Source organism: Podarcis vaucheri (assembly GCF_965113315.1).
Source record: "Podarcis vaucheri genome assembly, chromosome: 15".
In the NCBI taxonomy this organism is placed as follows: Eukaryota; Metazoa; Chordata; class Lepidosauria; order Squamata; family Lacertidae; genus Podarcis; species Podarcis vaucheri.
The window spans coordinates 32895982-32919692 of record NC_138753.1 but is presented as its reverse complement, the minus strand read 5'-3'; the positions used below and the strand labels follow the sequence as shown (position 1 = coordinate 32919692).

General features: G+C 46.2%; 1 protein-coding gene across 1 annotated transcript in view; it reads left to right on the top strand.

Annotated features, from left to right (window-relative positions):
• The window catches only part of ACRV1 (acrosomal vesicle protein 1), a 48936-nt gene extending 29058 nt beyond the window's left edge, over positions 1 to 19878 (top strand). Inside the window, exons 4-7 of the mRNA XM_082200685.1 lie at positions 13246 to 13365; positions 17220 to 17308; positions 18558 to 18692; positions 19633 to 19878. Coding sequence (XP_082056811.1) covers positions 13246 to 13365; positions 17220 to 17308; positions 18558 to 18692; positions 19633 to 19781 — 493 coding nt within the window. The 3' untranslated portion in view covers positions 19782 to 19878. The remainder of the gene's footprint in view (positions 1 to 13245; positions 13366 to 17219; positions 17309 to 18557; positions 18693 to 19632) is intronic.
• The last annotated feature ends 3833 nt before the right edge of the window (positions 19879 to 23711 follow it).

Genomic DNA, 23711 nt, shown 5'->3' with positions numbered 1-23711 from the left:
CCTGCTGACCAGCAAGCCGAGTGTCAAACTGTTTTGATTCCCTATACACAGTATGCAGACTCCTCCATCTTTCCTCTAGTCAAGCCTGAAGTTGGATAATGACTAGAAAACCACACGAAAGCGATACAAATAATATTTACCGTTGTGGTCTGATGCCATAAATGTTGAGTTTTTACAAGCTTCTCCTTTTGCACAGGAGGTCATAAAAATCGCATGGGTTTTAAGTCAGAAAAACATGTGATAGGAATTTTGAGCACTATATAATGTTCATGTTCAAAGCTGCAGAGAAGAGATACTCAGTTTATTGCAAACAATAAAGGGGTGGTAAGATTCTGGGCAGGGTAAAGATGCTGCTCTCCATCACTGTTTTGCCCCTAGAAGTTAGTAATCACACCCTAGAAGTTAATTGGGTGCCATCCCAACCCCATTGATCAAAAACATACATGCAGGTTTTCAAAACGTTGTTGTGGTTTGTTAAATTGTTATGTGTTAGTTGTGTGCGGTATGAATCCGGTTCATCCACAAGATCACACTCAAGAGGCTTCTCAAATCCAGATGGCATTGGAAGATACTGAGCATATGGAACAAGCTTCAGGCCTAGGTTTGAGGTAGAAATATCCTTGGTCACCTGAGTGGATGATTTGTGAAAGCGAATAAATGACACATTAGTTCCCCTAGACCTGGCGGCTTTCAGTACCATTGACCACAGTGTCCTTCTGGGGCATCCGTCTGGGTTAGGTTTAAGGGGTAGGATAGTGTGATGTGCCCCCTTATTCCTGGAGGAATGATCCCAGAAAGTGTTGCAATTATTCATTTATTAAAAAGCTATTAGCCAGTTATTAAAAAGTTATTAGCCAGCTAGAAAGCTAGCTAGGTTTGAAGTGATTTTCATAAGCACTGTTTCATTTGTTATAGGAATTCAGAGGTCTCAAATATAGAATTAATGTTGATAATTGCACAGGGTAAACACACATACTTAAGTATATACAGTGGTGCCCCGCAAGACGAATGCCTCGCAAGATGAAAAACTCGCTAGACAAAAGGGTTTTTCGGTTTTGTGTTGCTTCGCTAGACGAATTTCCCTATGGGCTTGCTTCGCAAGACGATAACGTCTTGCGCTTTTTAAAAAAAGCCGCTTGAAGAGGCGCAGTTGCGACGGACCGTGCTTCGCAAGATGAAAAACATCGCAAGATGAAAAGACTCGCGGAACAAATTATTTTCGTCTTGCGAGGCACCACTGTAAACCAGATGTTTAAAATAGTACAGGAGAGCAATCCAAAAGTCATATTGGCTCTCCTAAAGACTCTAAATATTTCCTCTGCCTCTTTAATCCCCCTTTGCCTTAGAACAAGTAGGCAGTTGCGTGCTGAGGTCCCCAAAACACCCTTGACCCCAATAACTCACACATCACACGTAATTTTTGTTTAAGGTTTTTGGCATAATTTTGGCCACAACTTTATTTGCATACAAATTGTGAGTGGTTGCTTAGGCATTGGTTACGACTATCTGTCCCTCCCGCCTTGGGGACAGCACTGACTCCCGGATTCCAGCGGAAGCCAGTGTGGAGGAACAAGTTCAGGGATAGGCGGAGCTGCGACACAGACCCTCAGCTTCTCCCCGCATGCTCCTAGGGACTTACACGGCCCAAGCCCGATTCCAGGGGTTTGGATGAATGGATGGTAAGCCCCTGAATTCCTTTAACGGAATTCCCAAGCAGCAGCAGCATTGGAGGGGCAGGCACAGCCAATCCATGCCCCTCCACCAACCAATTTAAACCAATGCCTAACCGCCAACCTTACAAGTTGTGACGTATTGCTAAGCAGTAGGCAAAACCCAAGAGGCACACACTAATCAGCCAATTGGTAAATTCCTACTGGGCCCCCGCACCAAGGCGAACGACCCCATGACAGGCAAAGCAAGGTCAAAGCGCAAGCCCAACAAGGGAGGGCGGGCGGGAGATCCGATGTCCACAGCGAAAGAGAAAGTACTCTGCTGTGGACCTTCCTTAAATAACATCTGACCCCTCCTCCAAAATTGCAACATCAAATTTGCCCCAGCAACACCAACTCCAGCCAAAAGTAGGCCCCTTAAACCAATCCACCTAATTACTACAGGGTGCTTTGTCTGACCCATCCGCAACACGTGCTCTCCTTTAGTGAGAACACGCTTTGCGTGCTGAGGTCCCCAAAACACCCTTGACCCCAATAACTCACACATCACACGTAATTTTTGTTTAAGGTTTTTGGCATAATTTTGGCCACAACTTTATTTGCATACAAATTGTGAGTGGTTGCTTAGGCATTGGTTACGACTATCTGTCCCTCCCGCCTTGGGGACAGCACTGACTCCCGGATTCCAGCGGAAGTCAGTGTGGAGGAACAAGTTCAGGGATAGGCGGAGCTGCGACACAGACCCTCAGCTTCTCCCCGCATGCTCCTAGGGACTTACACGGCCCAAGCCCGATTCCAGGGGTTTGGACGAATGGATGGTAAGCCCCTGAATTCCTTTAACGGAATTCCCAAGCAGCAGCAGCATTGGAGGGGCAGGCACAGCCAATCCATGCCCCTCCACCAACCAATTTAAACCAATGCCTAACCGCCACTCGAGCCCCTTACGCTCGCCGCCAACCACTCACAGCCTCAAACACACCCTCAACTTATCCACCACTGAACTCAACCACACATCATTCCCAACAGATGACAGATGAACCCCATCCATCATAAACAATTCAGTGGCTTTGAACTTAATCAAGGGGTGTGGAATCACAAACCCGCCCAAATCAGCCACCAGCTTGCTCACTGCAGCATTAATCCGTTTCCTGGACCGCTCGGTGGCTTCCACACAAGGGCTACCCCTCCACTTACGGCGTTGCAGTAATTTTGACCAAATTATTTTTGTTGGCGGCACCATGGCCGCCACATCCCTCAAATCTCCCAATATCATAGCACGCAGAACAAAACAAGAATGTGATACCAAATCATTCTCCCCAAGCTGAATGACAATCGCCGTAGGAGGGCCCTCCAAAAGAACACGCCTCTGGATAAGCGGCAGCAGTTCCTTCCACAGCATTCCCCTTCTGGCGAACCAGGACACTTTCACTTCCTGCGGAAAGCCAAGATCATCACCCAAGCCAGACTGTCGAGCTCTGCGAGCTGCCCAGTGCACAATACTGTGCCCCATAATCCAGATACGTGTAGGGGCTTGACCTAGGGCAAAACAGATGTGTAAGCACACGAAAATGCATCATTTACGTACATAACCCTTGTATGCGTCCGACCTCCAACGACCCAGGTCTTTTATCCTTCTTGCCGATAAACCCCAATGCGCGGCCGTCGTTGCGGCCCCAATCCTGAAGGAATGAGGTGCAAACTCAGCGGCAGCCAGGCCGCATGCCTGAATGGCCTTGCGGAGCACTTTAGAGAACTGGTGACGAGCCAACGGGTGCCCATCCTCGTGAACAAACAAGGGGCCCATGCCTGGAGGACGCACGGCTAAATACCTCTGGAGGTCCTTGACCGGACAAGGGCCCTTCTCTCCAGTGGCGGGGAGCCGAATCACCACTCCCTTAGCCCGCTGATCAGTTTTTGAGCTCCTGACGTTGACTTGCACCTCAGACGGAGACAAACTCACGTCCTCCAATAATAGACCCCTGGAACCACCACCCCGGTTGGGTTCGAGTACCACTTCACCCACTCTCAGGGCCCCGAAGAAGGCTACAGAAAAGGCTGCAGTGAACAGCCGGGCCTCAAACCTGGACCAACAGATGCTCCTCAGTTTAACACGCATCCGAGACAACAGGTGAAATGTAATGGGCCGTCTGGGAATAGGCCTGGAGGGGCGAAGCCGGCCCCAGCCTTCAAGTGCCTTTCTCACCACAAATTTCCCGCATGGGTCTTTATTAAAGAATGCCTTACTAAAGAAGGATATTGCTGCAGAGTGCAGTCTGAGCGTCCTGCTTGCCCGACGCTTCTGAAACAGGTGCGCCAGATACTGGAGCACCTGAGACGTAGAGTGGGGCTTACCCACACCTCCCCGCTCCGGCTGCCCAATGAACTTTAAAAAATCACACCAAGCCCTCTTATAAGACTGCAAAGTGGAGGGGGCAACAGATGCAGCTACTCCCTGTAAAACTAAGTGCTGCCAAGGTTCCAGAGGTGATCCGGGAAAAATTCCGGACGTTCTCGAGCCTCTGGCGCCAGTGATCTGAACCGCTCCATCTGAAAACGGGACAGAGCATCGGCAATCACATTAGACACACCAGGCACAAAACGGGCAGAAAACACAATGTTAAAACGTAAACAATGTAAAACAAAAGCCCGCAACAGGGCTGATACCCTGGGAGACCGTGAAGACTGCTTGGCTAGCACATTCACCACCGCCAGGTTATCGGTCCAAAAACAAACTTGGCGGTCCCTGAAATGCTCGACCCACAAGTAAACAGCCACTACAATAGGAAAGAATTCCAAAAACGTTAAGTCTCGAACTACCGCTTCCCCACGCCAAGCTGATGGCCAGGGCTCTGCGCACCACTTACCATCCCAATACAGGCCGAACCCTAAAGACCCTGCCGCATCAGAATGCACCTGAAAATCTGAGCGAAGGTTTAGGGTGTCCTGCCACAAGGACACCCCATTGAATTCCTCCAGGAATTCCAACCAAATATGAAGATCAGCTTTCACTTGGCGTGACAGACGCACCCTATGCCTCGGGGCTCTCAAGCCTGACATGAGTCTGGCCAAACGGGAACAAAAGGGTCGCCCCGGGGCGACTACCCTACAGGCAAAGTTCAGATGGCCCAACAACGACTGAAGTTGCCGTAAAGTTACTTTCCTAAGGGGCAACAGTTCCCTAATTACTGTCTTCAGCGCAACTATCTTGTCCGCCGGTAAGCTAGACGTCTGGGTCACAGTGTTCAACAAAATACCTAAATAAGTCAACTGTGTAGCAGGACCCTCCGTTTTCTCCGCGGCCAAAGGCACACCCAATTCCTGTGTCAGCTCGTTAAAGGCCTGCAATAACTTGACGCAATGGCCCGTGTCACTGGCTGAGGCCAATAAAAAATCATCCAAATAATGAGTGACACCGCTTAAACCAGTCTTCATGCGCAAAGCCCAATCCAAGAATGAGCTGAAACACTCGAAGGCCGCACAGGCTACCGAGCAGCCCATTGGCATGGCCTTATCAAAGTAAAATCCCCCTTCAAATTGGAAGCCCAGTAGCCAGAAGTCATCGGGGTGAATTGGAAGCAAACGGAATGCCGACTCAATGTCGCATTTCGCCAAAAGGGCACCTGGCCCGAACTTCCGAACCATCTTGATCGCTTGATCAAGGGAAGCGTATCTCACCGTGCAAAGCTCCGGGGGAATAACATCATTTACTGATGTGCCCTTGGGGTGCGAAAGATTGTGAATTAGGCGAAATTCCCCCGGGGCCTTCTTAGGGACAATGCCCAACGGAGAGATATGCAAGTTCGGAAGTGGAGGCTCCACAAAAGGGCCTGCCATCCGCTGCAAGGCCAGCTCTTTCCCAATTTTCCTCCGAGCCACCTCTGGCATATCCAAGACTGACTTCTGGTTCACTGGGTTCCTTGCCACCGGGGAGGAAACCACTGGGATCCTGAAACCTAACGAAAAACCATTCTGCAAATAAGAGGCGGACTTCCTGTCTGGGTATGACTGCAGTAACGCCATGAGTGGCTGCAGTCGCACCGGGGTCTGGGCTAAGGAAGACAGGATGCTATTTGGCTGCTCCGCCTGCAGGAGCCGGGGAGGCACCCTTTGGGGGCTGCTGAGAGCCCCCACCTTTCCGAAAGGACCGGCGGCTTCCCGTGCAAGCTGATGCAGGGTGGTTGCCAGAGCACTTTTCACATACGTGTGAGAACCTGCAATATTGTCGCAGGCAGGTTCCTTTGTTATAATCCCAGCAAAACAATTTGCGACCAACCCTGCTGGGAATGGCCTTCGCTTTCACTGGGTCCACGGCCTTCTTGTCGATACGCGGCGCCACATAAGTGGTCCACACGTCCAGATCCTTCCGGTCCCATCGGGCCGTGGGAATCTTGGCTGCCCTGCGCCTAAAATTCTCATCGTACGATATCGCAGCCGATTCTCCCGCCATTGTAAAAGCGGAACGTACGATAGACAAATACACCCAAAGATGCAAAGATCTCCGAGGGTAAGCTGCCGATACCACTCCAGCAAAAACCTGAAAACTGTCCAGCCACCGCTCAAACGTCCGGTCAGCCTTTGCCACCGCTAGCCGCTTCTTAGAGGCAACCGATCCCTTTTCTTGAATGTCTTGGCCCTCCAATGGAGGGGCAAGACTGAATATGTCCACATAACGGCCATCCAAAATCCTAGCGCGGAGTTTAGAAGCCAAGTGGGCACCGGGTATGAGGTCCCTGGCTGAATTGGTGGCCACCCTCACATCAGGAACCAACGCCCCATCGCGGCACTCCAGGACTGCCCCATAATTCACCCTGTGGGAGTTTGCCCTCCGCTCCCAGGCCCATTTTGGAAGTCCAGAAGACTCCCCAAAGCCCCAATAGAGCTTAAGAGAAGGTTCCTCATCGCTGCTAGAGCTAGAGGTACCTGAAAGGGAGGATGAAGTGTCCCTGCGACTCTTCTTGGCACGCTTCCTGGATTTCTTTCGGCGGCGGCGACCCCCGGAAGATGCTCTCGGAGGGGGAAGCAGGCTGTCCTCCACCGAAGACTCGGAAGCGTCACCTTGCTGATCTGTATTTAATATAGGTCGAGAAGAGACAACTTGTGAATGCCCAGAATGCCCTTGCGACTCGAGAAGGCGGCGCACCAGTGGCGCGGGCTGCTCGCCCTCTAGCAGATGCCCTTTTCCTGGCAGTACCCCTAGAGCCTCTACGGCCCCTAGGCGTGGCGGCCGGAGGCTCAGGTGAACTCGGAGGCTGACCAGAGGCATCAGGCAAATAGCCCCCAGCTGCTATGAAGTCACTCTCATCATCACTAGATGAGGCGACCAGCGATGATGCGCCCCCAGGAAGGGCGGGCCTTGCAGAGGAAGTCGATGGAGTTGAGCATCGTTGTAACATGTCGCCCATTTCAGCTTCCACACGAGCCAGAGCAGCAGGGTCATTGGCCAAGCCCGTGACCATAGACTGTATGCGGCGCAGCGACTGATTCGGCTCAGGTGAGCGCAATGCTTGGGACGGGCCCTTTATAGGCCTCTTTGCCGAAGACGCCGTACTAGGCCCTACAGACGCCTTCCGTTTTGAGGCCATACCTGCTACCAATGGAAGAAGAATAACAATTATACACAGGAATAATTGTAAAACACTCCAAATTCCACAGACAAGTGGACCCAACTAAAACAGTTTCAGTGGAATGTAAACCTACAGTCCACCACCAGGTGGCGCAGCCTGCAAGCAAACCCAATTCAGGCTGCACTTCCACCAACCGCCACTGGGGGCAATCTGCCAAATTGAGGCAGAAGAAAATGGCGCTCCCGCCAAACTGCCTACTCAGGATCCTCCACCAGCCCAGCACAGAAGGCCTACAAGCCCTGGCTGGCCAAGACCGGGCGAATTAGCCCGAAAATACCGCCGGGCGCAGGATGGGCGCTCAGGCGGCAAGCGGCTCAGCCGCGGCACCTCCGCCGCCCGATGCCGGCTAGGCCGCGGCGCGCGCGCCGGAGCGCAGCGCAGCAAGCGCCGGCAGCGGCAAAAGGGGGTCAGGGAAGCGCCGGCCGCTGCCCTCCCCGACGCAGACCGCCCGGCCGCGGGACGGACTCCAAACGGCCGATCCCGGCCTCCCCGGGCCGGAGCGAGGCCCCAAGCCGAGCCGGGAGTGCGCCGCGCAGCGCGCCGGAGCGCACCCGAGGATGGGCGCTCAGGCGGCCAGCGGCTCAGCCGCGGCACCCCCGCCGCCGCTAGGCCGCGTCGCGCGCGCCGGAGCGCAGCGCAGCAAGCGTCGGCAGCGGCAGGGGGCAGGGAAGCGCCGGCCGCCGCTCTCGCCGATCCGAGCCGCCCCGCCGCGGGACGGACTCAAACGGCCGATCCCGGCCCCCAAGGAGAAATGGGGGAAAAGGCCCTGCAGCCCTAGGCCTCCACGGGCCGGAGCGAGGCCCCAAGCCGAGCCGGCAGCGCGCCGCACAAAGCGCGCCGGAGCGCACCGCAGTGAGGTAAGAGCCGCGGTGCCTGTTGTTACCCAAATTATTTAAAAAATAACTTAAACAGTAAAATAAAGCGCCGCCCCACCCAAGAGGGGGGGGAACCCGGGTGCCAGGGGTAAGGCCGGGGACCAGCGCCTCAGCCGCGGACCAGGCCGCGGGCGATTAGGGTCACCCCAACCCCCCCAGCCCCAGGCAACTAAATAGGAGTAATAAGGAAGTGATTATAGTATGGAAAATTAGCAAAAGAAAAAAAAAAGAGGGGGGTGAGAAGAAAAGGTAAAAGAAGAAATTAGTTATTTAATACAACCAGTCCTTCACTGTGTCCAGCTAGATCCGATGTCCACAGCGAAAGAGAAAGTACTCTGCTGTGGACCTTCCTTAAATAACATCTGACCCCTCCTCCAAAATTGCAACATCAAATTTGCCCCAGCAACACCAACTCCAGCCAAAAGTAGGCCCCTTAAACCAATCCACCTAATTACTACAGGGTGCTTTGTCTGACCCATCCGCAACACGTGCTCTCCTTTAGTGAGAACACGCTATAGCAATCAGGGGGCGTTTCTGAAGGGATTCCTTCCCTATATCTATGAACCTCCTTTGTATTAATTGTCATTGTTTTCCCAGATGCTCTGCGTTGACGGATGTCTGATGAGCATCCTGGTTGTCTTATCAAATGCTAATGTTGTGTGTAAACTGTGTCTGGAACGATGTAAAACTTGCTAAATCCTGAGGAATAGCACACCTTGGCCTTCCTGAGCCACAGTAACCCCACCTTATGTGTGATATAATTTCTGACTGTTTGTAGAGGGGGTGTCCTCCTTCCCCACGCTGAAATGCAAACCCTTCAAAGAGATCTTTCTTCTTGGTTCTGGGTCTTTCTTGCCTCCTTGCTAGGAGGGAGGGAACTCTGTTGCTTTCATGGCATCCTGTCTCCATCCAATCATCTTTGACTCATTATGGACTTAGGGGGCTCAGTCCCTTGGGGAGTTGGGAGCAAAAGCCAACCACCCCTATTTTTCTATATCACATTGAAGTTGTAATGATTTTTAGAACCATTGAGAGGACATTAAAAAAAAAAATCTCTCTCCTTCCACTTCCCCATCTTCACATCTCATCCCTTTTTGCTCCTCTCACTGACTCTCTCTTTTTTTTTAAAATAGTTTTTATTGCATTTTTTCAAACACAGACAGAAGACAGAAGAAGAAAAAAAGAAAGAAAAATGTAAAAGAAAATAAAAAAGATCATAACCCTTCAACAGCTTATTTCAACTTTCCATCGAACTTCCCCACATCTCCCGCACAATGCATTCTTAATAATAAATTTATCAGCAAATTGTAACCTTGTTTCATGTGTTTCTTTGGTACTTTCAATTGCAATTTAAGTTTAAATCCCTTATTGTCCATTTACTCTAAAAACAAAATGTATTATCCTTTTTAACATTTAAACTTTGGTCCCTTCAATATTGTTATCCAATTTCATAAATATTGCACTCTCATTGCTGGGGCTAGCATTTCAAATTATGCGTCATTTTATAGTTCATATAACTTATAAAGTTTTTGCAAATAATTCTTAAATTTTTTCCAGTCCTCCTCCATCGCTTCTTCTCCCAGGTCTCGGATTCTGGCAGTCATTTCGGCCAACTCCATGTAGTCAATCAGTTGCGTTTGCCACTCTTCCAGCGTGGGTAAATCTTGAGTCTTCCAATATTTGGCGATCAGAATTCTTGCTGCAGTGGTAGCATACATAAAAAACGTTCTATCCTTCTTTAACACCTTTTGGCCGACAATACCCAAGAGGAAGGCCTCCGGTTTTTTAGGGAAGGTGTACTTAAACACCTTTTTTAACTCATTGTAGATCATTTCCCAGAAGGCCTTCACTCTTGGGCAAGTCCACCAAAGGTGAAAGAATGTTCCTTCAGCCTCCTTGCACTTCCAACATTTGTTATCAGACAAATGGTATATCTTAGCAAGCTTGACTGGGGTCATGTACCACCTGTATACCATTTTCATAATGTTTTCTTTCAAGGCATTACATGCCGTAAATTTCATACCGGTGGTCCATAACCTTTCCCAGTCTTCAGACATGATATTGTAACCAATGTCTTGAGCCCACTTTATCATGGCTGATTTAACTGTCTCATCCTGTGTATTCCACTTAAGCAGCAAGTTATACATTCTCGATAAAACCTTGGTCTTTGGTTCTAACAACTCTGTCTCAAGTTTCGATTTTTCCACCTGGAATCCTGTTTTTTTATCCAACTTAACAACCTCGTTAATTTGGGCATAATGGAACCAATCTTGCACCTTATCTTTTAAGTTTTCAAAGCTCCGCAACCTCCAGTTGTCGCCAACTTTTTCTATTAGTTCCCAATATTTCGGCCAGCCGGCCTCCATATTGGGTTTTTTCCACGCCTTAGCCTCCACTGGTGATAACCACCTCGGAGTCTTGCTTTCAAGTAAGTCTTTGTATTTCAGCCAGACCATAAAAATTGCTTTCCTGACAATATGGTTTTTGAACATTCCATGTGTTTTTGCCTTGCCGTACCACAGATACGCATGCCATCCTAACGAATTGTTAAAACCTTCCAGGTCTAGGACATCTGTATTCTCTAATAAAATCCAATCTTTGAACCAGCAGAAGGCTGCCGCCTCGTAGTATAACCTTAAGTCTGGCAGGGCAAACCCCCCTCTTTCTTTTGCGTCAGTTAGTATTTTAAACTTTATTCGGGGCTTTTTGCCCTGCCAGACAAACTTTGAGATATCCCTCTGCCACTTTCCAAAACATTCCACTCTGTCCACGACCTGCAAGGTTTGAAATAGAAACAACATTTTTGGCAAAACATTCATCTTAACAGCAGCAATTCGGCCCAGCAAGGAAAGCTTCAGTCTCGACCATGTTTCCAAATCTTTCTTAACTTCTGACCAGCATTTCTCATAGTTATCCTTAAACAAGTTCAAATTTTTAGGCGTCAAGTTTACCCCCAGGTATTTCACCTTCTTAACCACAACTAACTCTGTTTCCTTCTGAAACCCCTCTATTTCTAAAGGCGTCAAGTTTTTCCCCAAAACTTTAGTTTTTTGTTTGTTCAACTTAAATCCTGCCACCCGACCAAATTCTTGTATCAGTTCCAGAACTCTTTTTGTACTAGATTCTGGCTCCTGTAATGTTATTACTAAGTCATCTGCAAATGCTTTCAGTTTATATTGTTTCACTCCGACCGTGATCCCCTGTATTTGCCGGTCCCTCCTAATCATGTTCAGCAGAACCTCCAGGACTGATATAAATAGTAGGGGGGATAGGGGGCACCCCTGGCGTGTTCCCTTTTCAATATGGAACTCCTCTGTCACCACATTGTTCACTATCAACTTAGCTTTTTGTTCTGAATAAATTGCTTCTATACCATTTTCAAACCCTCGTCCCACTCCCATCCCTTCCAAGTTTTTCTTCATAAATTTCCAAGAAATATTGTCAAAGGCCTTCTCAGCATCAATAAAGATTAACACTGCTTTAGTGTTAATATTTGTTTGTAAAAGTTCCAGAATATCGATAATATTCCGAGTATTGTCAAACAAATGCCTGCCAGGAAGAAAGCCTGCTTGGTCCTTATGAATTACTTCATTTAAAACCTTTTTCAATCTACTTGCCAAAATGTCTGCAAATATTTTGTAATCCACATTTAGGAGTGAGATGGGACGGTAGTTCCTAAGTTGAGTCTTTTCAGTTTCCACTTTGGGTATCAATGTGATGAAAGCTTCTTTCCACGTTTCCGGTGCCCTTCCTCCCCCCATAATCTGATTGCAAACCTCCATTAGTGGTAGGGTCAAATAGTCTTTTAATGTCTTATAGTATTTGGAGGTAAGCCCATCTGGGCCTGGAGATTTGCCCAGCTGCATATTCTGAATGGCATCCTCAATTTCCTGTTGTGTTATTTTACAGTTCAAGATTGATCTCTTCTCCTGGGACAGTTCTGGTAAGCCATTGAGTTTCAAAAATCGTTCCATCTCAGACATTTCCTCAGGCCCTTGTGTATACAGCTTTTTGAAATATTTCTGGAAACACTTTCTAATTTCACCTGGTTTCTGGATATTTTTCCCTTCCACCTCTAGATTGGTAACGTAATTAAGTTTCTGTCTTTTTTTCAACTGCCATGCCAGCAGTTTCCCACATTTGTTTGCTGACTCAAAGGATCTTTGTCTCATTTGTTTAATTTTCCATTCCACTTCTTGATTTATCAATTTCAAATATTGTGCCTGATGGAATTTAATTTCTCGCAAGATCTCTTTGGATTTTGGTTTAGATCTCAACCTTTTCTCTCCATCTCTTATCTTCTCTAATATTTTATCCTTTTTCCCATTCCAGAGTTTTTTCTTAATTGTGTTTTGTTGTATCAGAAACCCCCTCATTACAGCTTTACTGGCGTCCCAGATTGTTCTTTTTTCCACTGAAGTGTTCAAGTTAATTTCAAAATAGTCCTTTAAAGTTTTTTGGGCCTTCTTTACGATCTCTTGATCTCTAAAGAGGGTGTCATTCATTTTCCATCTGAAGGAACCGGCTGGAGTAAGTCTCAATTCCATTTTCAGGGCGTTGTGGTCGGAGCAAGTCTTTGGGCAGATTTCCACTCTTGTAGTCTTCGGTGCCAGCCCTCTAGTTGTCCAAATTTGGTCGATTCTCGTCCATGATGAGTGGGCCTCAGAAAAGAAAGTTCCCTCTCTACCTAGGGGGTTCCTTGTCCGCCAAATGTCAATCAAGTCCATATTGTCTGTCAGTTCAAAAAAGGTTTTCGGTAGTCTGCCGTCCTTAGTTATTTGGTTTTGTGACTTATCCATCAAAGTGGAGACCACCCCATTCATGTCTCCCATCATAATGATGTTCGAATAGTCCAGATAGTCCAGTAGTGTCTCATGTAGCTTCTTGTAAAATTCTGCTTTCCCCTCATTTGGAGCATAAATTCCTAATATCAAAACTTTTTCTCCTTGAGATTGTATTTCAATTGCCAAGATTCTCCCTTGTTCATCTTTAAACAAAAATTTCGGTGCTAGGTTCTCCTTTGCGTAGATCACCAGGCCCCTCTTTTCCTTTTTGCTCCTCTCACTGACTCTCTAGCTGGGTACCCAAAGCTTCAAGTTCCATCCTCCCCAACATTCCAGTCTCCTTAGTAACACTTTGCTCTACACACTGTCTTGACCTCTCCCTTCCTTCACTCCATCCGGATGCATCTCCCAGGTAGGCACAGCATTATTTTGTTTGGTTGTTAAAGCACTGAAAACATTGAAATGCTATTAATGGATTTTAACCTCCAGCTAGCGAAGCTATCACTTGGCTTTAATGGGTTAAAAGGGAATTCTGGTGAGTATCCTACACTGGGGGGATAAGTGGTATCTAAATTTTGATAGATGAAATAACTAAGAAGCTTGCATTGGCTGCCCATATATTACCGGGCCAGGTTTAAAGTTCTTATATTAATTTACAAGACCTCTTTCTCCTCTGTAGCTTCATAGCTCATCTCTTCTGCAGCCACCAACACACCAACAAACTCTCCCAAATCTTCTCATCTCCACTGTAACAACTGTCTCAAACTCTGCACACTCCCTCCCTCGAACCCCTTCCTAAAACATGGAGAGGCACGTTTTAAAAGCATCACAATACCTTGCATGGATTTTAACTTCCAGATGGTGGAGCTATTGCTTTAATTAACTCTGCCATAAGGACTGTTAAAGAGCGAAACTTCTGGTGCCAGTATCCGGCAACAATACAGTGGTACCTCCGGTTGTGGATGGGATCCGTTCTGGAGGACTGGATGGATCCTGGATTTCTGCAACCTGAGGACTGCTTCTACACATGTGAGCATGGCGAAACCCTGTCCAATACCTCTGGGTTTGCCGCTTTCGTAATGTGAAGTTTATGTAACCAGAGGCCAGGGTGGTGTAGTGGTTAAGAGCGGTAGACTCGTAATCTGGGGAACCGGGTTCGCGTCTCCGCTCCCCCACATGCAGCTGCTGGGTGACCTTGGGCCAGTCACACTTCTTTGAAGTCTCTCAGCCCCACTCACCTCACAGAGTGTTTGTTGTGGGGGAGGAAGGGAAAGGAGAATGTTAGTCGCTTGGAGACTCCTTAAAGGGAGTGAAAGGCGGGATGTCAAATCCAAACTCTTCTTCTTCTACTACTACTACTACTACTGTAGTTGAGAAATAGCAGGGGGAATATACAGGTAGGTAGCCTCAAGCCCCTTAGAGGAAGCAGGGAATGCAAATGGGGATGTTATTGGAGCCCTGTGAGGGCAGGCCTATCCTCACATTTTGGCACCTGAGGCGGATCAGAAATTAGGGCTGGATCTAGACACGCCAAAGAAGTGTTTCAGTTAAACACACTGTAAACTTTGTATGAGAAACCAAGGTTGGCAAAAACGGGACACCACAGCGCCATCTGGTGTCACCGTGGTAGAATACATAAACAATGCATATAAAGTGCTTTTTCTTTGCCAGTGTAGCTGAGTCCTAGGACCTCTCTGAGAATTGTAGTTTGTTAAGGGGGCTTAAGAGAACAATCAGTCACCCCGCTACCCCATTTCATTTAGCGAACCTCAAAAGAAGTGCTATTGGGATAAAAGTGTTGGAGATAACACCCCCCTCTACAACCTATTTTCAACCATCTAATTCAGAATACTTCTGCACTATACTGTTATAGGAATTCTAAGGTCATTTTATATATATAGTGGTACCTCGGGTTAAGAACTTAATTCGTTCCAGAGATCTGTTCTTAACCTGAAACTGTTTTTAACCTGAAGCACCACTTTAGCTAATGGGGCCTTCTGCAGCCGCCACGCCGCTGCTGCTTGATTTCTGTTCTCATCCTGAAGCAAAGTTCTTAACCCGGGGTACTATTTCTGGGTTAGTGGAGTCTGAAACCTGAAGCGTCTGTAACCTGAAGCATATGTAACCCGAGGTACCACTGTATTCATAAATGTACAAGGCAAACCCATACATAAGTATATAAACCATGTGTCTGAAATAGTACAGAAGAACAATCCTGAAACTGGTTACAGATGGGTAGCCGTGTTGGTCTGCCATAGTCAAAATAAAAAAATTTCTTCCTGTAGCACCTTAAAGACCAACTAAGTTAGTTCTTGGTATAAGCTTTCGTGTGCATGCACACTTCTTCAGAATCCTGAAACTGTTTTGACTCTCCCAAATGGACCTCAAATATTTCTCTGCAAGGAGGAAGGAAATAGGAAAAGCTTTCCAATCGTCTTTGGACTGTAGGAGCTTACACCTCCTTGTAAATACAGTCTGGCAAGTATCTGTTAAGCTGAGCACGCTATCAGTATGCGTAAGAGATTCAGGAACTAAGTATTTACCATCTCAAAGGAATGGCCAGGCCACCAAGAAAAAGCAATCAGAGAAGGCATTATCAGGTATCCTGGCAGACAGGAGAGAAGCAACATACTCAAATTTCTGCTGGGGACCACCTCTTTCTGTGATGTATGTATGGTTTTTTTTTGGGGGGGGGGTCTTGTGCTACAGGGGAGGCAATTCCAAAAGTCTATATAAGAGCTTGCACACCAAAGTTCTGGGTTTCTCTCCTCCCTGCCTGCCTGGGGCGAGTGGGGGACCCTGTTGCAACAGGCTTACTAGCTGCTTTGCTTCTCAATATTCTCTAGTTGGCCTCTGTTATTTTCCCCTACCTATAGAGAACCTACATAAGGACTCTGTATAGAGGCTGTATAGAGGCTCTTGGATACCCCATAAGGGAAAAAGGAGCAGGTTTTTCTTATAACAAATCATATATGCATAATATACACATACGTTTCCCCATTTGTCTTTCCTTTGCATATTCCTCCCTCTGCATTCTCCCCTCCCCCCTTTTTTTTCTTTCATTGGGGTCCTCTATCTTGGCTATTTTATTATTATCAGTTTCGTTTCATTGCACCTTTTTCTATTGGTTTCCTCTCTCTCCCCCTCTCTCTCTCTCTCTCTCTGTGTGTGTGTGTTGGATTGAATTATGCTAGTGTCATTTCTAATGGATGGGGTAGGGTGGTTGAGTATGTGGTCACAGCTGAGGAAATGTGTCGTTCTTCTTCTCGTTTGCTTTCAGCCTTTCATTGTTTGGGCAGGCACCCCCCTCTTGAAAAAGAGCAATGATGAGACAGCCCTAAAATGTCTGAAATAGATGACAATACAAAGGTTTTATTTTATGCTTTAAAATAAATTTGGGGCAGTAGAAGAGCGAGAAACAAACAAATGCCCCACTTCATAAAAAGACCCAACTCCACTCCAGGAGGAGAAAAGGATGGCGGGTTGAAAGGAGAGAGGAAGGGTTGCAAGATTTGGGTCTTTTTAGTTTTTTTTGGGGGGGGGGAATGTGAGCAAAGGGGCACATGATAATGATGTATGCAAGTGAGGAAAGTGATCAGGGAGAAGTTTGCATCCCTCTCTCATAATACAGTGGTACCTGGGGTTACATACACTTCAGATTACAGACTCCACTAACCCAGAAATAGCACCTCGGGTTAAGAACTTTGCTTCAGGATGAGAACAGAAATCGCACAGCAGGGGCCCAGCGGCAGCGGGAGGCCCCATTAGCTAAAGTGGTGCTTCAGGTTAAGAACAGTTTCAGGTTAAGAACGGACCTGCGGAACGAATTAAGTTCTTAACCCGAGGTACCACTGTACTCAAACTTGGGGCCATCCAATGAAATCAAATATTGGAAGTTCCAAGAGAGACCCCCAAAATAAAATAAAAAATCATTTTCACACAACATTTATGGAATCCACTCCCACAAGTTGTATTGATGGGCACCGACCTGGATGACTTTCAGCTTCGGGTTTTACGCATTTATAGAGGGTGGCAACGAACTACGATGGCTGTGTTCCATTTCTACCACCAGAGGCAGCAGGAGAGAGCTTTTATGTTCAGCTCCTCCTTTTGGGCTTCCCATAGGCATCTGGTCAGTCACTGTAAGAACAAGATGATGGACTAGCGTGGGTTTTTGGGCTCAGCCAGCAGGGCTCATCTAGTTTACATTTTCCCCTCTCTGGCTGGCTTTGGGATTCTCTGTTCCTCTGATCTTTGTCTCTGCAGCTTCCTCGTGTGCCCTGAAGGAAAGGGAAAGAAGATGTACAAAACTCTGGCACTGAGCTACGTAGTCGCAGTCTACCTAGCAAACAGTCGTAAGTTATTATTATTACCATACTTTTCTGTGTATAACATGCCCCTGTGTATAAGGTGCCTTCTATTTTGGGAGATGCCAATTTAAGAAAATGACCCAGAGTTGTGGAGCTTTTTTTTGGGGGGGGGTTGGCCCAGAGTTGTTGAGCTTTTATTTTGGGGGGGTGCAGTAAACCACTAACCCAATACAGTGGTAAGTACTTAATTTATTCCAGGGGTCTGTTCTTAACCTGAAGCTGTTCTTAACCTGAAGCACCACTTTAGCTAATGGGGCCTCCTGCTGCAGTGTAGAAAAATACCTGTCTCTAATGATGTACAGCGGTACCTCAGGTTAAGAACTTAATTCGTTCCGGAGGTCTGTTCTTAACCTGAAACTGTTCTTAACCTGAAGCACCACTTTAGCTAATGGAGCCTCCCGCTACCGCCGGAGCACAATTTCTGTTCTCATCCTGAAGCAAAGTTCTTAACCCAAGGCACTATTTCTGGGTTAGTGGAGTCTGTAAACTGAAGCATATGTAACCTGAAGCGTATGTAACCCAAGGTACCACTGTAGTTGAAATCGCTGACAATCGCTCGCGTCTGCAACAAGCGTAAACAGCAGCAGGAAATAGCAAGCACAATTGCCACAGCTGCAGCCAATCCACAGCAGCCCTTTGAAGAAGCAACCATTCACACACACACACACTTAACGCACCATCAGCCAATACAAAGCAAGCCTTGCCACAGCCACCAATCACACACAAAATCGCCAATGACAACCTGCAGCTCACAGCAGCAACCAATCACCCGTCACCCCTACCCACTACCCGGTGTATAAGACACTCCCAGTTTTTAAACCTTATTTTATAGTATAAAACCCTCGTCTTATACACTGAAAAATACAGTAGTCCAAATGAGGCATAGTTGCAACAAGGGCTGCAATCCCATGTGGAATTATTTCAGAGTGAATCCCAAAGAGTTCAGGGAGACTTTGTAAACACCCAGGCAACAGAGCTGGGATTGTTTCTTGAATATCCTCACGTTACGGTTACCATATGTCCGCCTTTCCCAGACACATCCTCTTTTTCAGGATTAACATTTCCGACTGGGTGGATTTTTAAAATTTGGCAAAATGTCCCAGGGTTTTTGGTTGGGTTGTTTTGTTTTGTTTTGTTTACAGTAAGCCAAGAATTTTTTTCTAGTGCATTAGACCAAGTTTATCCAACTCAATAGATTCCAGCCATTCAACAAATGATTTCCCCCCCTCCACAGAAGTACCTCGTGGTTATAGCCCTCTCATATGTCTTACCTGTGCCGACATACAGCCAGATGGTAAATGTGCAAATAAATCAGGCAGTTGTATCACCAAAAAGAACGAGCTCTGCTACAACCGGATGGTCAGCTGGAGTGAGTAATAAAGGGAAGGGATGGTGGGAAACTATGTATTTTCTTGGGAGAAAGGGGTAACCCAAGGGGCAATGTTTGGGGTTGCGCTGAGGTTTTTGTGGGCACCAGAGGACCAGCTCAAGGGTGCCCTTGAGCCTACAGGCACTACACTGGTGACCTCTCATCTAAATCCGACATCATTCATACTTGGGATGCTTAGGGCTATAGCCAACTAACTTCTACTCAAGAATAAACTCACTGAAATTTAAAAGCCCCTTCCTTTCAATAGATTTACTCTGAGTATGGCTAGAATTGATGCAATCCTATGGCTGCAATCCTAAGATTGGCAGGTGGACAGATGGACTGGATGTGGTTGAACTGCCAGTCCAATGTCCTGGAGGGCTTTAGCCCAGAGGAATGGTTTGCTTTTTTAAAAAAAAGGTCACAAGCACATGTAGATTTCTTTTTAGAAAAAATAAAAATTACATTGTGTTTGTTATTTCCTTTGATGTTCACAGACCCTCCAAGTGTCCCTATTTTCCTGGGATAGTCCCGGATTTACAAAAACCATCCCTGTTTCTGATTTGATCCCGGAATGTCCCACTTTTCCTTAGGACATCCCTATTTTCATGGGCGAAATCTTGGAGGGTGTGGAGTTATGCGATCCCTGAATCAAGGAGATAAGTAACTATACAACCTTTAGGAGACATCTGCAGGCAGCCCTGAATAGCTTTATTATGCTATTGGAAGCCACCCAGAACGGCTGGGGCAACCTAGTCAGATGTGCAGGGTATAAATTTAAAAAGTTGTTGTTGTTGTTGAAAAGGGCATCCCTATTTTTATCAGAGAAATCTTGGAGGGTGTGTGTTCAGGTCAGGGAGTGTTTTAGATATTTCCTGCAGAACGTTACTGGCCCTTGAAGCTCATTCTTTGCTCATTCTTTCTCAACTCATCATCACAGATTATGAAATTCTGTTCGTGGACAGGGGCTGCACTTCCAAATGTAGACGACTACAAGAAAACTCAAACTATAGGAACTTTACCTACTGCTGTGGCAGCACCCCTAAGTGCAACAATGTGAACATCTGGGATCATGCCAAGTACAGCTAATAGAAGCTGGAGCAGTAATCTGCCCATCCCTAATTCAGCACTTCTGTATATATGGAGAACGTGAACTCTTTGTCCAATAAACTCATCTTTGAGCAGACTCAAGAGTGTTTGATCTCCCTAAACACGTTTATTTGCAAATAGTGCTGTGAGAGTCTGGCAATTTTGGTCCCTCCTCATTTCCCAGCTGTGACTGTATTTCCAAATCTTGACCATATTTCAGTGCAACTTTATGGTTTTCTTTAAAAGTCCTCGCAAAAAGAAGTTATAGCATTTCTCCTAATATTTGCCACCTTTTAATATAATTTTGCATAATACACTCATCAAGGACTTTCCCCTTATACAGTGTATTTTCACTTATGTTTGTCCTTCTGTGCACATTTTCCTTTAATATACAAATTTTTATATGCATTCTTAATTGGGTAACTGTATTACAAAATCCCGAGAAGCATGGATTCTGAACGATAGTTTCCTTTTGATTCATGCATTGTTTTCAGGACATGTGAATTAGATGGGTTCCTATGAAAGGGCAGACTTAACCAAATTTCTCACCCATCTTCATGCAAGTTTCACTGGGTTTATTCTGCATTAATAAGAAATCATAGAAGCCAACTCATGAGGCTGAGGTCCCTTCACATGCACCCTATAAAATATTTGAGGGGGTCCACCCCCCAAGTTGATGGGCATTGTCATTCAGGTAGTGTGCATGTGATTATGTGGGTTGGGGCTTACCTGCCCCTCACCCCATATTTTATTCAAGTTAACACCACTGGAAAGAATAGTTCCTTTAGTGTGGCCTGGAATTTTCTGCCTGTTGACATTAGGGAGGAATCTTCAGTAGATATCTGTTGAAAATACCGTATTTTTCGCCCCATAGGACGCACCGGCCCATAAGGCGCACCTAGGTTTTTTTGGGAGAAATAAGGGGGGGGAATTCCCCGACCCCAGCCCCCAGAACAGGCAGCTCTTTGCAAGCCGTGGGAGCCCAGCGCCAGGCTCCCACTGCTTGAGGAGAGCTCCGGGAAGCTCGAAGCCTGGGCGCACTGAGCTCAGCGCGCCCAGATTTCGGCATGCAGGCAACTCTCCACAAGCCGTGGGAGCCCAGCGCCGGGCTCCCACAGCTTGCGGAGAGCTGCGCAAAGCCTGGAGAGCCACACCGACCCCTCTCGCTCTCCAGGCTTCAGCGAAAGCCTGCATTTGCCCCATAGGACGCACACACATTTCCCCTTCATTTTTTGGGGAAAAGTGCGTCCTATAGGGCGAAAAATACGGTATGTTCCATCAAAGGAGGAGAGGCAAGTTAAACTGCTTGAATATATGGAACTAGCGAATGTGATGGAAAAGATCAGGGATCGACCGACCCAAAAGTTTAAAAAGGAATGGAAGATTTATAGGCAATATTTAAAAGAACATTGTCCCCATATTAAAACTTTAGAATGCTTTGAATAACTCTCGGAATTGCATAAGGTATAAAGAACACAAATAAGATATAATACAGGCTAAGTTTATTGAAAAATAGAGGCAAGTTACAAGGAAACCAAGAACCCACACAAGGAGGTCAAAAGTCGATGGCTGAAGTATTTTTGTGTTTTCTCATTGTACTGTTTTCTTTTCTTTTTTTCTTTTGTGAGTTATGTGCTGCTTTTTTTCTTCTTTGTGTGTCTGTGTTGTTTATAAACCAAGAAAGATTGAATTAAAAAAGAAAAGAAAACTGATCTGTTGCAGCAGGCATATCCAAATACAGTGGTGCCTCGCAAGACGAAATTAATTTGTTCTGCGAGTTTTTTCGTCTTGCGAATTTTTCGTCTTGCGAAGCACGGTTTTAACCGTATTAACGGTTTTAAGAAAAAGGAAACAAACTTGCAAGACGTTTTCGTCTTGCGAAGCAAGCCCATAGGGAAATTCGTCTTGCGAAGCAACTAAAAAACCGAAAAACTCTTTCGTCTTGCGAGTTTTTTGTCTTGCGAGGCATTCGTCTTGCGAGGTACCACTGTACATGATTTAGTTACTTGTAATGTTAAGTTGCTTTGAGACTTTCTTTTGGTATAAAGCAACTAATAATTTTTGTTTTTGATGTTTTATAGTTTTTTGATTGCTTTAAAATGCTTTTAAATGTTTTTAGTGTTTTTAAAAACACATTTAGCTATTTTTTCACTGATGTGCTTGCCTCCAAGATGTACATGCAAATAATAATAATAATAATAATAATAATAATAATAATAATAATAATAATAATAACAATATTGTCACTGATGAAAAATGAGGGTAAAGTCAAATTATTTTGTTGAAAGTTAGCTCATATTTGATATTGTATTAATGATGGCATATCTCAATTGCAGCCTTGCACCAGTTTATTTGTAATTCCTCAGGGAATCCTGGTGTGCAGAAATCTTTAAAGAGTCTCATTTATTCAATAAATTGTAATTTACAGGATTATTTGGGGGGGGGAGCCAGGATTGTTAACCTGATTTTCCAAAAAAAAGGAGAAAAGGTACATAGTATTGATCTGCTCTGAGTCTGACGGAAATTAAAGGGCCCAGATTTTGTAAAAAAATATATGTGCTGGTTTGCAATAGGAACTAACAAAATGCAGCGGCTTGAGGTAATGATCTATTTAAAAAATCAGCTTCTGTGTAATAATACCTGGAGATGGGAAAGAAATAATAAAGCATCATATCCAAACTATTGACCAGGTCAGAGATGGAGACCAGACTAGAAGGCTAAACCTCTGCACAGGGTGGGCTGAGGGGCAAACCTTCACTGATATTAGAATTGGCTTATTAGCACGAGAATAATCACATTAAAGGGAAAAACGAAAGATTTCTCATCCTGGGTGGACCACAGAAACCCAAGGCATTTGTCTTTGTAGTTTCACAACACCCTGAGCTGCCAAAAAGCTGTCCTTGAATTCAATTGCACAGAGGTCAGACTGCCCCATTCTACCCAAGGACAATAGCATGCTCTGTAGCAAGGACTTGGAGATATTTTAAGAGAAATGTCTGGATGTAGGCAGTAACCCTATCCCAGCTAGCATTAGAATCTCATCAGGTTTTCTTGGCTGCAGAGGTAATTTTCTGACTTGGTGAGACAGTGCAACTGCTTTACTAATTCTCTAGGTTCTTAGCCCTCTTATATCGTATTTGGAGTCTGTCAAATCTGTGAAAATGCAAAGTTGGAATTTCAGATTCAACCTAATAGAGGACTAGGAGTGGTGGATGAGGCCAGAGGCCAGTCTAGACCAGCATCCTGTTCTCGCGGTGACCAACCAGATGACTATGAGGCACGCCAAAGGAGGACCAGAATGCAAGGGTGCTTTCCCCATTTGTGACTTCCCACAACTTCCCATACTGCCTCTGGCAGTGGAGGTGGAATGTAGCCATCATGACTAGCAGCTGGCTAGTATTAGGCTAGCCTCACTCAAGATGAAGATGAAGGCCATTCATCAATAGGGGTCATGTTATCCTAGGTTAAGGTTACCAGATTTTTTTCAAAGAATTCGGGGACACTTTTTTTTTTTGAAAAGAGAAAAAAGTTATTAATTTTTAAAAATAAAATAAAATAAGTAATATCTTCTCTTCTGGGGTCTCCTCTGTTGTGTGGCCTTCCTCTGGGCCCTGGCCTGCCCTCTTGGGGCGCTAGCCACCGTGGAATAGGCTCGGGTTGGGCCTGGGTTTGGCCACAGGTCCTTGCCCTCCCAGTACTCTCCTACCTCTCCTCCTCAGCGGCAGCGGCAGCGGCAGCGGCAGCGCAGAAGGTCAGGGCTCCCCTCTTTTTTCTCCATCCTCTTTCTCTCTCCTTCTCCTTCTCCTCTCCTCCTTCTCTCTGCACCAGCTCCAGGGGTTTTACTGGCCCCGGAGCACCGCTGGACCATCAGCCGGGTGGCCAGGTGCTCTCACTCCCGGCTCGATTTGGGTCACGGGGGTTGGTGGTCAG